Source organism: Pteropus alecto, unplaced genomic scaffold (assembly GCF_000325575.1).
Source record: "Pteropus alecto unplaced genomic scaffold, ASM32557v1 scaffold89, whole genome shotgun sequence".
Classification (NCBI taxonomy): domain Eukaryota; kingdom Metazoa; phylum Chordata; class Mammalia; order Chiroptera; family Pteropodidae; genus Pteropus; species Pteropus alecto.
The window spans coordinates 1,604,980-1,617,904 of record NW_006443130.1 but is presented as its reverse complement, the minus strand read 5'-3'; the positions used below and the strand labels follow the sequence as shown (position 1 = coordinate 1,617,904).

Below are 12,925 nucleotides of genomic sequence, written 5' to 3'. Positions count from 1 at the left end.
TCTGGGCTGCACTGAGCACCCTGTTCTCCTGCAGCTGTTGGCCACTCATGGAGACTGTGACCCAGAACTGAAAGCTGCCCTCCTGAGCAGATGGCAGGCCACGCCCGACACCGGACTCTCCCAGGAGCCCCGTCTCTTCTGAGTGGACCCTGCGCAGGGCACAACCAGCTCCTTTGTAAATAATTTATTACGCGTACAACGTGCAGCTCTTGTTGCACTAAAGAATGGATTACAAATGTCCTCGATTGCTTTAGTGGGGAAGAGGGATCAATTATTTAAAATCTGCGTCTGGCCCCAAGTCACACAGAGTTTGCATGAAAATAAGCTGCTGGTCCCGGAGTGGAGGCACCAAGTCTGCCCGTGCCTTGCACGGAGCCCACACCACCCACGCAGGGCTGGGGTGCAGAGTGGGGCTCTTGGGGCTGCCATGAGGAGCCATTAATCGTTTCAACCCCATTTCCCACCCAGCGCCCTCAGGTGGGCTCGGGCTTCACAGCCTGGCCCTCCGTGGTCCCAGGCGGTGGCTCCAGGGGCCGGGCCTTGTCCTGGGTCTGCGTCAGAGGGTGGACCATGGACATGTGCACGTTGAGGTTGTGAGCCTTCTCAAACCGCCGGCCACACTGGTCACAGGCGAAGTCCAGCTCGGTTTCGGCCTTGTGTTTGGTCATGTGGTACTTGAGTGACGCCCGCTGCCGGCACTGGAACCCACAGACCTCACACCTGGGAGACAGGGGCAGGTGAGCAAGGATGCAGGGGCCGGTGTGGCCACGAGGAGGCACCGGCCCACACTTACTGCAGAGGCTTGGCTCCGGAGTGGCGCATCTGGTGGACAAGGAGGTGCTTCCGCTGCTTGAAGGTCTGTCCACACTCATCACAGATGTAGTTCCGCACCTCTGAAGAGAGACAGGGTGACTACTGGCCCCGCGAGCCCTCCCGTGACACGGCAGGCAGACAGACAGTGTCACCTGGCTAGGCTCCTTTCTAAGGCAAGGGTCCCCAATCCCTGGGCAGTGGACTGGTACTGATCTCTGGCCTGTTAGGAACTGGCCTGCACAGAGGAGGTGAGTGGCGGGCGAGCGAGCGAAGCTCTGTCTGTGGGTGCAGCCGCTCCCCAGCGCCAGCATCACCGCCTCAGCTCCGCCTCACGTCACCAGGCATTAGCTGTTCACAGGAGCACCGGTCCTGATGCCAGAAAGGATGGGGACCGCTGCTAAGTCACTGTGTGCACGCGATGCCTGCTTTTTAAACATCAGGCCTCTTCCCTTGAGCACAAATTCTCAGCAGAAACCCGGTCAGGAGGCGTCGCCGGTCACTCGTCACTGCCTCTGCCACTCTGGGGCTCGCCCCCTGTTAGACCCACCTGGGTACCCACGTTGGAAACAAGTTTCTTACAGTCCGGAACAAAAATGAACGGTCAAACTCTAGAGCGCTGAATCTACTCCCGGCCAGGGCCCCGGGGCAGTGCCGCTCACGGCCCGCCTGCCCACCTACAGGCACCAGAATCAGCCCCGCAGGTGGGCGTGTCCCTGACGTGCCATCGCCCGACAGTGTACAGTCATTCCTCTACTGTGGTCAGAAAACTGCTAATGGTTGTCACCACTGGTGTCTGCACTGAGACACAGTTCGAAGGCCCAACCTGAGGGAATTTTGTGTCAGGAGACACAACATGTACAAGAACGCTTAAAGCAAAACACAGGAAAAGTTTCATGATGAAACCCCTACGAGTAAATGCGATCCAGCAATAAAGTGGACAAATCTGAGTGAAAAAGGCAAATCACAAGGCTTCCTAAGTTAAAAAGGGGCAAGACCACCGGCTGGGACTAAACGCGGTGTGCCACGTCTGCCCGGGGAGCCGCCATGCACAGGCATGTGCGGTCCTCGCGCTTCCCAACGTGTCGTGTGGATCAGGCACTAAAACCGATGACCCTGAGCCCAGGGTTGTAACGTGTGTGCAGAGAAGTCGCCGTCGGTGCTACAGCCGGGCAGGAGGGGCACTTACTGCCATCTTTGTGCTTTACTATTTTTCACAATTTCTACAGTGCACATGGGTTATTTCCGTTATCAATAAAGCACGTCATTTTTTAAAAGTAATGATTTAAAAAAAAAAACAAAAAACACGATAAACTCCTAGAAAGGCCCTGGGGGTTCTTTGCCGCCAGTTCCATTCTGCCCACACTGCACACCAGGGATGCACAGAGGACCAAACCGGGCTTGCTCCCGTGGGGGGTCAGGACACACCTGTGTGGATGAGCTTCACGTGGCGCTGTAGGTAGCGGTCGATCATGAACACCTTGTTGCAGCCAGGGTGGGGGCAGGGCCTCTCGCGAACTTCCTCGTGGTGCTCCTTTATGTGCTTCTGCAGGGACACATGGCCCTGAGTGCCCGGCTGCAGGTCACGCAGCACCTGCTACCCCCAGAAGGAGATGGGGCTGGCCCAGGGCCCAGCTGCTCGGCGCCGCTCACCTTCATGCCGTCGGCGCCCCGGTACACAGCCGTGCAGCCCTGGTAGGGGCACTTGTAGATGGTGGGCAGCTCCTCCCTGCAATGGAGCACACGCTGGGGCCGTGGAGCTGCTGCCCGTGGGCGGCCCCCCACCCCGGCCCCCGCCTCACCTCTCACAGCGCAGCTTGGCCTTCCAGCCTGGCTTCGGGCCGGGCTTCTTCCGGAGTTTGGGTTCTTCAGACTTCTTGGCTTCTTTGCTTTCACTCTTCTTGCCAGAGACCCTGAAAAAAAGACGAAGTCAGGTCGGGGACGAGAGACCTCGGGACCCGCTCCTCATTTTCCTCCTGTGCTCTCCTCCTCCAACGTGAGGCGGGGTTTTCCCCAAGCGTCCGCGGCGAACCTGCGTCCAGCTCCGTGCTGACAGGGCCCGGCTGTGGGACCTCGGCCACCAGCGCCGGAACGGCCCGCAGGAGGGCCAGTGACGGTGGGTGGGGGGCTCCGGGCAGACGCCTTACCCCCGAGTTCCAGTGTTTGGAGACGCCGTGAGGGATGGCGCAGCAGGGAGGCCTGGAGGGCCAGTCCCTCCGCCAGAATAGCCATTGAGTGAGAGAAGGTCAGAATAGGCCGTTTTGGAACTCTGGAGCCTGGTGGGGGGACTCACAGCCACCAAGGGTCCCAGAGGAGAGAAGCGCCATCTCTGAGAGGAGCTGTGAGCTCCACCAACTGCCACCCGCACTCTTCAGCCCTGCCGCAGGGGCCAGGTGGCGAGGCAAGCAAGGGGGACCTTGTCCTCCAACACGGTGGGGCTGTGCACCTGTGCACCGTAGGGACGAGCCCCGACGGAGCAACGTCCTCCTGCAGCAGCGCTCGAAGATTTAAAGAGACATGCACACTATTTTTCCCGGACAGTTAAGGAAATATGTCAGGAGCAGAAGGGAATGTCTGGGGCCGCACAGGACAAGCCTAGGGCTGACCTCACCCTTCCTGGTGACAGACTGAAGCTTCCCTCTGAGGCCGGGAACAAGACACACCATTTCTACCACTGCTGTTAAAAACAGTGCTAGACACCCTAGCTGGGAGATTTGGCAAGGAAAAACAGCCAAAGAAAGGAAGGGGGATTACCCCTCTTCACAGATGACACGATCTTACACGTAGAAAACCCTAAGGAATCCACACACAAGATAAATTAAGCGAAGCTGCAGGGTACAAATCAACACACACAAAAAACAGTCTTTTTCTATATGCTAACAAGGAATAATCCAAAAAGGAAACAAAACGACTCATTCAGTTGTAACAGCGTCAAAAAGAATAAAATACTTAGGAATAAACTTAACCAAGGAGGTGAAAGACTCATACACTTAAAACGACAAGACTGATGACAGAAACGAAAGACTTAAGTAAATGGACCCCACGTTCATCAATTACAAAACGATATTGTTAAGATGGCAGTGCTTCCCCAAAACCAATCCACAGATTCATTTCCTACTAAAATCCCAATGGTGTTTTCTGCATAAATAGGAAAAAAGCCTAAATTTCACGGTACACTGAACCATTTTGAAAACCATGCTGTAGGCCTCACACGTCTGACTCCAAAATTAACTACAAAACTGCAGGAATCGAAACAGGCTGGCATAAAGACAAGTGACGTGCAGACCAACTGAAAGGGACTGAGAACAGAAACGAGCCCTCAACTGATTTCTGACGAGGGCGCCAAGACCGTTCAGTGAGGAAAAGACAGTCTCTTCAACAAAAGCGGGGGACACTGGGTAATCCACACGCAAAGGAGTGATGTCGGATCCCTGGCCTCCGTGACACACGAAAAGCGACTCATGGATCGAAGGCCCACCTATAAGAGCTAGAACTATAAAAGTCTTAGAAGAAAACGGGTAAATCTTCATGATGGATTTGGCAGTGGTTTCTCAGAACTGACACAAAAGCACAGGCAACAAACGTAAAATAGTAAATCGGACTTTAAAAATTCTGTGCACTAAAGGACATTCGAGAGTGAGAACCATAAGCCACTGAATAGGAGAAAATGTACCCTACAACTCAACAGTGAAAAGACAAACAACCCAATCAAAAAACAGGCAAAGGACTTAAATACACATTTCTCCAAAAAAGATGTAAGCGCAAGAAAAGACGTCCCACGTCACTCATCGTTAGAGAAATGCAGATCAGAACCATAGTGAGACGCACCGGATGACTGTCACAAAGCAGAGGCGTGACAGTGTGGGCGGGCTGCGTAGAGCCTGGGAGCCTCCTGCACTGGGGGCGGGGATGCCAGCGAGCGGCAGGTTTATCGCCCGACCCCGTTCTGCTGCTGGGTGAACCCAAAGAACTGAGAGCAGGGACTCATCCAGACAGGTGTGCACGAGTGTTCAGAGCATCAGTCGCAACACCCAGAGGTGGAGACAGCCCAGACGCCAGACGGCTGGGTCCACAGCGTGGCCGCCCGCGCGAGGCAAGACCGTTCCGCCACAGGAAGGGCTTGTGTTCTGACGTGTGACGGGGACGAGTCTCATGCAAGAGGCCAGGCACAGGACACACGCTGTCGGATCCTAACCCCTATGAGGTCCCCAAAACGAAGTGGGCTCCTAGGGTAGGGGTTGCTGGGGCCCTGGGGGAGGGGACATGCCATTTAATGAGCAGTTTCTGTTCGGGACGCTGAAAAGTTCAGAAACCGTGGTGACAGCTGTGTGACTACAAATGTATCTAATGCCACGGTGCACTTGAAAATGGCAAACTTTGTTATGTGTGTTTTACCACAACTAAGAAAAGGTTACACATAGCTGTCCCTCCCTGCAGGACCTGTGCCCTGCACAAGCTTCTCCCTGTCTCTCACATCACTGTTCTCTGAAGGCCGGCTACGTGTCCCCTCCTCCGTGTGGCATGGGCACCCAATCTGAGCCACACTGTGACGGGCGGTGTGCCGTTCCTCGCCCGCCCCGGGCCGCACACCCCGCGAGAGCCCCTGGGTTTCACGTGCGGGTCTCTGCGGACGTGGAGGGCGCGGCACTGGCGGCCCTGTGTCCTGACCGCCCCCCAGACCGCCTGCTCCCGCGTCTCCGTGACCCACATCAGAACCTGAAGGAGAGGGGAAGTTGGGTCTGCTCGCCCAGCTTGGCCTGGCGTTTTCGGGGCCGGGGAAATGGTGCTCGCGTCTGCACTCTGCTGGGAGATGCTCGAGGGCAGTGCCCAAGCCAGCCATCGACTGACTGCAGGGCCCTAGGTGTTCCTGGGCACAGGGCTGGGAGGAAAGCGACACAGGCAAAAATCCCTCCCTGCCAGGACCCTACGTTCTCAGTAAGGGGGACAACATAAATCCCTGAAAACGGAAGGTCAAGACAAGGTCACAGGAGCAACTCAACAGGAAGTAGTGTAGAAATCAATGCCAGAGGCAGAGCTGAGAGCAGGTGCAGGGCGGGGGCCGGGACTGGCACAGGCGGAGCAAAGGAGCTTCCAGAATGAGGCCGGGTCATGCCCACGGGGCTCCTGCCGCCCTCACATGGCTGTGTCACCTCACGGAGTGACACGCCGGGTCCCAGAGCTGACCTTGCAAACACCTCGGCTCGCTCAGAAGGCACACTGCCCTGGGCTGGGCACGCTGACTTAAGACACACATGCCGAAGGAGGGTGCACGCAGGCTTTGAGGTTACCCGAGCGACATGGCCCCCAACCCTGTGCACCTGCAGCGACACTGTCCCCCTTACTTCTTTTCCGGGTAAGGCTCAAAGGACTCGTCTGAGGACTGGGTGTTCTGCTTCTTGTCACTGTCGTCTTCGCTCAGGAAGTCTCTAGGGAAGAAGAGAGAACCTTTAGCAAAGCCCTGGGGTGAGTGACAGATCCAGTGCGACTTCCTGTCTGAAAATACCACGCGATCCCCGTGCTCCATGTTATAGTTCTCCCGAGAAAGTCTTAAGGACCCTAAAGCCCCCAAACCTCTGACCCCATCTCCTAATGGAAAGCTGACGAGCCCCCAGAAGCCACGCTCTCCTCACACCAGAACCCCGACTCGGAAGGAGCCTGTGTGGGGGCCCTGGGCCGGGCGTGAAGACCCTCCCAGAAGGGGGCCTTCTGAGTCAGGGCAGGTTCCAACATCGCCTCACCCCATGGCTGAGCGCCTGTCAAAGGCAGCAAAGGCCGGAATGGCTCTGCGTGTCCGGAACCCTCGCCCCAAAGCCCGGGTCCCCACCCGCTCGCTTGGCAGCGGACGGAGCCTGGCGGGCTCGCCACGGCCCTCCCCCACAGGCCGCCACCCGTCCACACAGAAAGGCTCGAGGCTGGCTGGTGGCCTGCAGGACAGCCCGTGACACGCCTGCTCCCGGGGTGTGTCTTGCACCCGCACTCAGTCCTCCTGGCACCTCTGCAGCTGGCACCCCACTGGAGTCACACTCGAACTGTTTTCCTCCCCGTATGGACAAGGGTGCATGTACGCTCCAGCCCGGGCTCCCGGGGAGGGCGCAGGGGTGTGACTGCGTCCTGGCTCAGAGCAGAGAGTGGCCCAGGAGCACGCGTGTCACGACGAAGGGCCAGAGCCTGGCTCCCCAGCTCTGGGAACACGAGGGGTCGGCACGTGGCCGAGGACCTGGACAAGTAGACAGTCCCAGGGCCCCACGCTCAGCTCCACAGCGCCCGGTCCTGCTCCCCTGTAGTTGCACCGGGGCGAGTACCCTCTGGGACCCGGGAGCCCCCAGCCAGGACGCGGGCAGTGAGCCCCCAGGGTGGCGGAGTCTGGTTTTCCAAGGAGAAATTTTAGGCTGTTCAAACCCACTCTTCTCTCACCCCTCAGAAAGGTCACTGAACTCGTCTTTTACCCGATCATCCGCGGCTGAAGCCGGAACCTGCTTCTCACCCAACTGCCCTGAGAAACAAAGAACAAGGCTGCTGTCACCGACATGCGGCGCGGGCACGGCTCCCGGCGAGGAGGCGTGGCCTGTGACGACACAGCCTGCCTTACGGGGGCCTGGGGTCCCCAGCTTCAAACCCCACACCGTGGGCAGCGCTGAGCACCAGAAGCCCCAGCTGCCGGCCGAGGCCAGCTAGCCCTTTCCGCGTGGGACGACTCACTCTTCACGGATGTGTCGGCACACTTTAAAACGTCCCTGTTACCGAAGCACTGCACGCGGCCCTGAGGCCCTCCGACAGCACCCTCGCCCAGTGTCTACGTGTCTGTCCCTCCACCCCCCCACCGTCTTCCTGGGATCTGCACTTTTCCAAAATGCCACCAGGGACTTGCACGGAGACAGGTGCGCCCGGGGAAACCGACAGAGCAGGTGGGAAGCCAGCCGGACCCTCCTAATGCGACGTCCGTCAAAAGCTGCACCCGACCCACAGGGCCACGGGCCCGGGCCCGGTCAAGGGCCCTGTGTTTCCCCTCAGCCACTCAGCAGAGGAGCCTGTCCCTGCCGGTCCCACTGGGGTGTCACCAGGACGCTGGGTAAGTCCCAGGAAATGACCCAAAACAGCCTGAGGCGCCAGCTGTCCTCCCCCACACCCACGGCAAGGGCTGCACCCTTCCCGCCCTCGGTCCCTCGGCCCGACAGTGATGAGCCCTGCAGAAACTGCTAGGGTTCTCAGCCCTGCCCTGCTGTCAAATGCCCACGGGGAGGCACTGAGGCCGGCTCCTGTCATCTTCCCTGGCCCTGCACATGGCACAGCCCCACTGCCCACAGTGGCACAGACACCGCTCCCTGCTGAGGGCCCTGCCTAGCTCAAGACTGGAAATCCCGGTCCGACAGGCCAGAGGAGCCTCCTACCTGGGGCCCCACTCGGGGGGAGGCCTGGGAGAGGCAGAGGGCCCGGCCCAGGCCCCACGAGGCTGCCATCTGCAGGAGGCTGGGCTGTGTCCACGCCAGGCAGCGTCTCGGTCTCGGCCTCAGCTGTGCTCGCTCTGCCCCAGGAGCTCTGAGGGGCAGCCCCCGTGGGGCTGGACCCCCGATGCTGGGTGAGCCGTGGGACCACCTCCTTGTCCCACGTCCATTTGACCGCCAATGTGCTGTCCAGCAGGAGAGCCCGGCAGCTGGAGTCAGCGTCCATGGTGTAGTCGTGGCCTTGGTCACAGCCCCACACAGCCTGGATGACGCTGCAATATTCAGAGGACAGCGTCCTCTGGAGGCTGGGCAGGGCCCCACAGCTGGCTGCGTGTCCGTGCACCCACCCCACCAAGCCGCGCAGGCCTTGGGGGCTGGAGGTGATGAGGTCCACTGAGGAAAGGCACAGAGAAGCAGCCCGTGGCTGGTCAGCACCCAGCCCCTGCGCGCCCGCCCACCCACGCGCCACGCACCATGTGCCCCGCGCCCCGCGCAGGGTAGGGGGCACTCACCCAGGCACGCTCCCTCCTCCGCCCCTGTCGGGGGCTGGGCACCAACCCTGCAAGGATCAGCGCAGCCGTGAGTAGGGCCGGGCAGCCAGCAGGCCCAGCCCCGCGCGCCCGTCACCAGCCTCTCCACGTCCCGAGCTCCAAGCGGCCCTCACCTCCCGCACACCAGCTGCACTGGTGCTCACAGCGTCTGCTGTGCCAGCACCGTGGTCTCCCCACACCAGAGGTTCCCACCAGGCCCTCCTCGTGCCTAGAACAGCCACAGCACACAGGGTGCGTAGCCCCGGAACACCCCCGAGTGAATGAAGGAGCGCGCGCCTACTTCATGCAAGGCTTCCGGTGGCCCGTCGGGGAGGCATTGACTCTCTGCAGGAAGGACTTGAGGAGGCCGTGGCACTGGTAGAACTGGGCGTGGCAGTTCTTGCAGACAAACTGAGACAGAGCTGGGTCCTGGTGGACGGCCACCCCCAGCAGGCGCTGGAAGTCCCGGGTGAAAACCCGCGCCCCTGGCGGTGGTCTCTCTGAGCTCTCCCCTGGCGCCCGGCCGGAGATACTGCGGAGACTCCGGGAGGAGAACTTCCCGTGGCAGAGGCGACAGTGCCCCATGGCAAGAGGCCGGCCTGTACCTGGGCAAGCACAGGAGACACTAAGCCAGCCGGCGAGACTGCTTGCTGAACAAGGCACACAAGACACAAGCTCCCAGGAGGTGAGCAACGTGGCCCAGGGGAGGCAAGGCCCAAGCTCTGCCAGCCTCCCAGCCCCTCCCCTGGAGAAGAGCCCTCTGTGGGGCCTCCTCGTACACACTCCTAAAACACAAGCCCATGTCTGGGCCACAGGCAGGGCTCCGGCTATGGGCTTCCAGCTGAATGTACAACCTTTTTTAAGATGTGGCCAGCGGAGGGCCTTCTGGCCCAGAAAATCTTTCGAAGAACTCTAAATGCCTCTTAATGAATTCTAAATGCTGGTAATGGACAGCATTACCTCGAGACCAAAGCCAGACAAGGACACTACAAGAAAAGAGAATCACAGGCCAATGTCCCTGATGAACACAAATGCAAAAATCCTCAACAAAACATCAGCAGACTGAATTCAATGGCACATTAAAAGGATCACACACCATGTCCCAGTAGGATTAATTCCAAGAATGCAAGGACGGTTCAACATCTACAAATCAACCGACGAGATACAGCTCATTAACAAAATGAAGGATAAAAACATACTATCATCTCGATACATGCAAAAAATGTGTTTAACGAAGTTCAACATTCACTCATATAAAAATTAAACAAACTGAGTTTAGAGGGAACATATCTCAACAGAATTCGGGCCAGAATAACAAACCCACAGCTGATGTCATACTCAGCGGTGAAAAGCTGAAAACTTTCCTCTCGAATCAGAAACGAGACAAAGTGTCCACTCTCACCATGTCCATTGAACATGGCAGCGGAAGCCTTGGCCAGAGCAGCCAGACAGATAAAAGGCCCAAATCAGAAGGAAAGCAAGCAAGCTGTGTGTATTTGCAAATATCATGTTAGATATAGAAAACCGTAAAGAATTCAGCGAAAACTGTAGAACTAATACACAAATTCAGTCAAGTCACAGGATATAAAATCAATATGCGAAGTCAGTTGTGTTTCTATACACCAATAATGAACTATCAGAAAGAGAAATCAAGAAAATAATCCATTTACAATCGCATCAAAAAGAATAAAATACCTAGGAATAAGTTTTACCAAAGGCATAAAGGACCTGTATGCTGAAAAATATGACACCGATGAAAGAAACTGAAGACGGAAATAAATGGAAAAATACTTTGTGGACTTGAAAAATTCATATTGTTAAAATGTCCACACTACCCAAAGCCATCCACAGATTCCATGCAATCCCTATCAAAGTTCCAATGGCGTTTTTAATGAAACAAAACAACCTTAAAATTTATATGGAACCACCAAAGACCCCGAATAGCCAAAGCAATCTTGAGAAAGAAGAACAAAGCTGGAGGCATCACACTCCCTTATTGCAAACTACACTACAGCTATACTGTATTGGCATAAAAACAGACACACGGATTAATGGAAGACTAGATAGCCCAGAAATCTGCACATATGCAGTCACTTGATTTATGACAAAGGAGCCAAGAATATACAATGGGGAAAGGACAGTCTCTTCAATAAATGGTGTTAGGAAAACAGGACGACTATCTTACACCATACACAAAAATCAACTCGAAATTTTAAAGATTTGAAAGACCTAAAACCATAACATTCCTAGAAAAAAACACAGTAAACTCCCTGACAACGGTCTTGGCGATATTTTTTGGATTTGACATCAAAAGCAAAGGCAACAAAAGCAAAAATAAGAGGAACTACTTCAAATTAAAAAGTTTCTGCACAACAAAGGGAGCTATCAACGATATGAAACGGCAATGTACTGAATGGGAATCGCTGCCAATCACACACCCGGTGAGGGGTTAAAATCCGAAGCACATAAAGAACTCATACGACTCAGTAGCAAAACACAAACGATCCAAGTGGGAAACGAACAGAGGGTTTGAATCGACATTCCTCCAAAGAAATCCAGATGGCCAATAGGTACAGTAAGTCTTCATGTGAAAGGACGTACACAGAAACCAATGTGACCACAGGCTAACTAATATAAACAAGAGTTAAGTTCCTATGGCATCTAATCGACCTCATAACAAAACTATGCTAAATGAAGCAATGTTACTCGGGGACCTGCTCAAGGTCAGAACCATGAGGGCAAAGCAAACCTAAACCACGAGGAGCTGCCACCCGCACCTGTCAGAGTGGCCGTCATCACAAGAGAACAAATAAGTGTCGACAAGGATGTAAAGGAAAGGGAACCCTCGTGTCGCCCCTATGGAAAACAGTATGGCCGTTCCTCAAAAAATTAAGACTAGAACTAGCTTATGACCCAGCAATCCCACTTCTAGGTGTTTATGCGAAGGAAACAAAAACACTAACTCAGAAAGGTACACGCGCCATGTGCACTGCAGGATTATTTACAGTAGCCAAGACGAAAACCACGTACGTATCTGTCATTCCATCAGTGGATAAATGGATAAAGATGGGATATATGTAAATATAAATATAGATATATACATATACAATATTATTCAGCCATGAAGAATGAAATCTTGCCACTTGTGACAACATAGATGGGACCTTAATGGCATTATGCCAAGTGAAACAAGTCAGAGAAAGACAAACACCATTGATCGTACTTATATGTGGAATCTAAAAAAAAAATCACGAACTCATAAAGAGAATAGAGCGGTGGTAGCCAGGGTTGGGAGCAGACATCGGTGAACTGGGTGAAGGTGGTCACACGGTCCGAACTTCCACTGGAAGAAGCCACGGTGATGTAATGCATGGCAGTGACTACAATTAATACTGTATTGTGTATCTGGAAGCTGTTAAGAGAGATCTTCTCAGCATAAGAAAAACGACGTGTGATGCGTTAACTAGACTTACTGTGGTTACCGTTTCACAGCATATGCAGATACTGAATCGTTACCTCGTACACCTGAAGCAATATAATGCTGTGCATCAACTACAGAGCAGTAAAAAATTTTAATTCTAAAAATTTTTTTGAGTAAGTGCCTCCACGACTATGTACGTTCCACGACGTTGGAGACTGGATTCTTTCCAACCACCCTCCGGAGACCAGAGCGCAGGGGTGGTGTCCACGCGCTTTCCGCCTCCGGGTCTCCGCGCCCCCCGAGGATTAAAGCAGAGCGGCGTGAGGCCGAGGGGCAGAAGCACCACGTCCACACATGCCAGCCGCCAGACGGGGACTAGGCACACACACTCCACTGAACCCGCTTGTTCTGTTTTCACGGGCAGGCGTCTGGGGCTCAGGGACGCTGAGCAACTGTCTCAGGCACAGAGCGCGGCGCAAGCCAGGACTGAAAGCCAGGCCCGTGGCCGGCAGAGCTCGAGCACCCAGGACTTAAAGGGCGCGGAGGCGGCGGGGTCAGCTGTCTTGCGAAACACCACCCCCGGCGCGCTGCGCGGACGCCAGGGAGGCCTCGCCTGCTTCCGAGTAGCCCAAGGACTCCGAGGGAGAAGGGCCCCGGGGACGTGATCACTGAGGGGCCGTGGTCACTGGCGCGACCCACCTGCCTCGTCGGCGCCATCCTCG

The 12,925-nt window shown here is 55.7% G+C and overlaps 2 protein-coding genes across 4 annotated transcripts in view; one reads left to right on the top strand and one right to left on the bottom strand.

Moving 5' to 3' along the window:
- FANCA (Fanconi anemia complementation group A) overlaps positions 1-253 on the top strand; it is a 41,539-nt gene extending 41,286 nt beyond the window's left edge. For all 3 annotated transcript variants that reach the window (XM_025040811.1, XM_006923427.3, XM_025040810.1), the window contains one exon: positions 35-253. In XM_025040811.1, coding sequence (XP_024896579.1) covers positions 35-142 — 108 coding nt within the window. In that variant the 3' untranslated portion in view covers positions 143-253. The remainder of the gene's footprint in view (positions 1-34) is intronic.
- Positions 197-12,919, bottom strand: ZNF276 (zinc finger protein 276). The gene is made up of 11 exons (XM_006923428.3): positions 12,903-12,919; positions 9,084-9,387; positions 8,765-8,811; positions 8,199-8,645; positions 7,225-7,303; positions 6,153-6,236; positions 2,613-2,723; positions 2,464-2,539; positions 2,239-2,356; positions 794-893; positions 197-720 (listed from the first exon to the last, which is right to left on the bottom strand). Exons 2-11 carry the CDS (start codon positions 9,365-9,367, stop codon positions 474-476), a joined length of 1,593 nt encoding a protein of 530 aa, XP_006923490.1. The 5' UTR covers positions 9,368-9,387; positions 12,903-12,919; the 3' UTR covers positions 197-473.
- Positions 12,920-12,925: the final 6 nt, after the last annotated feature.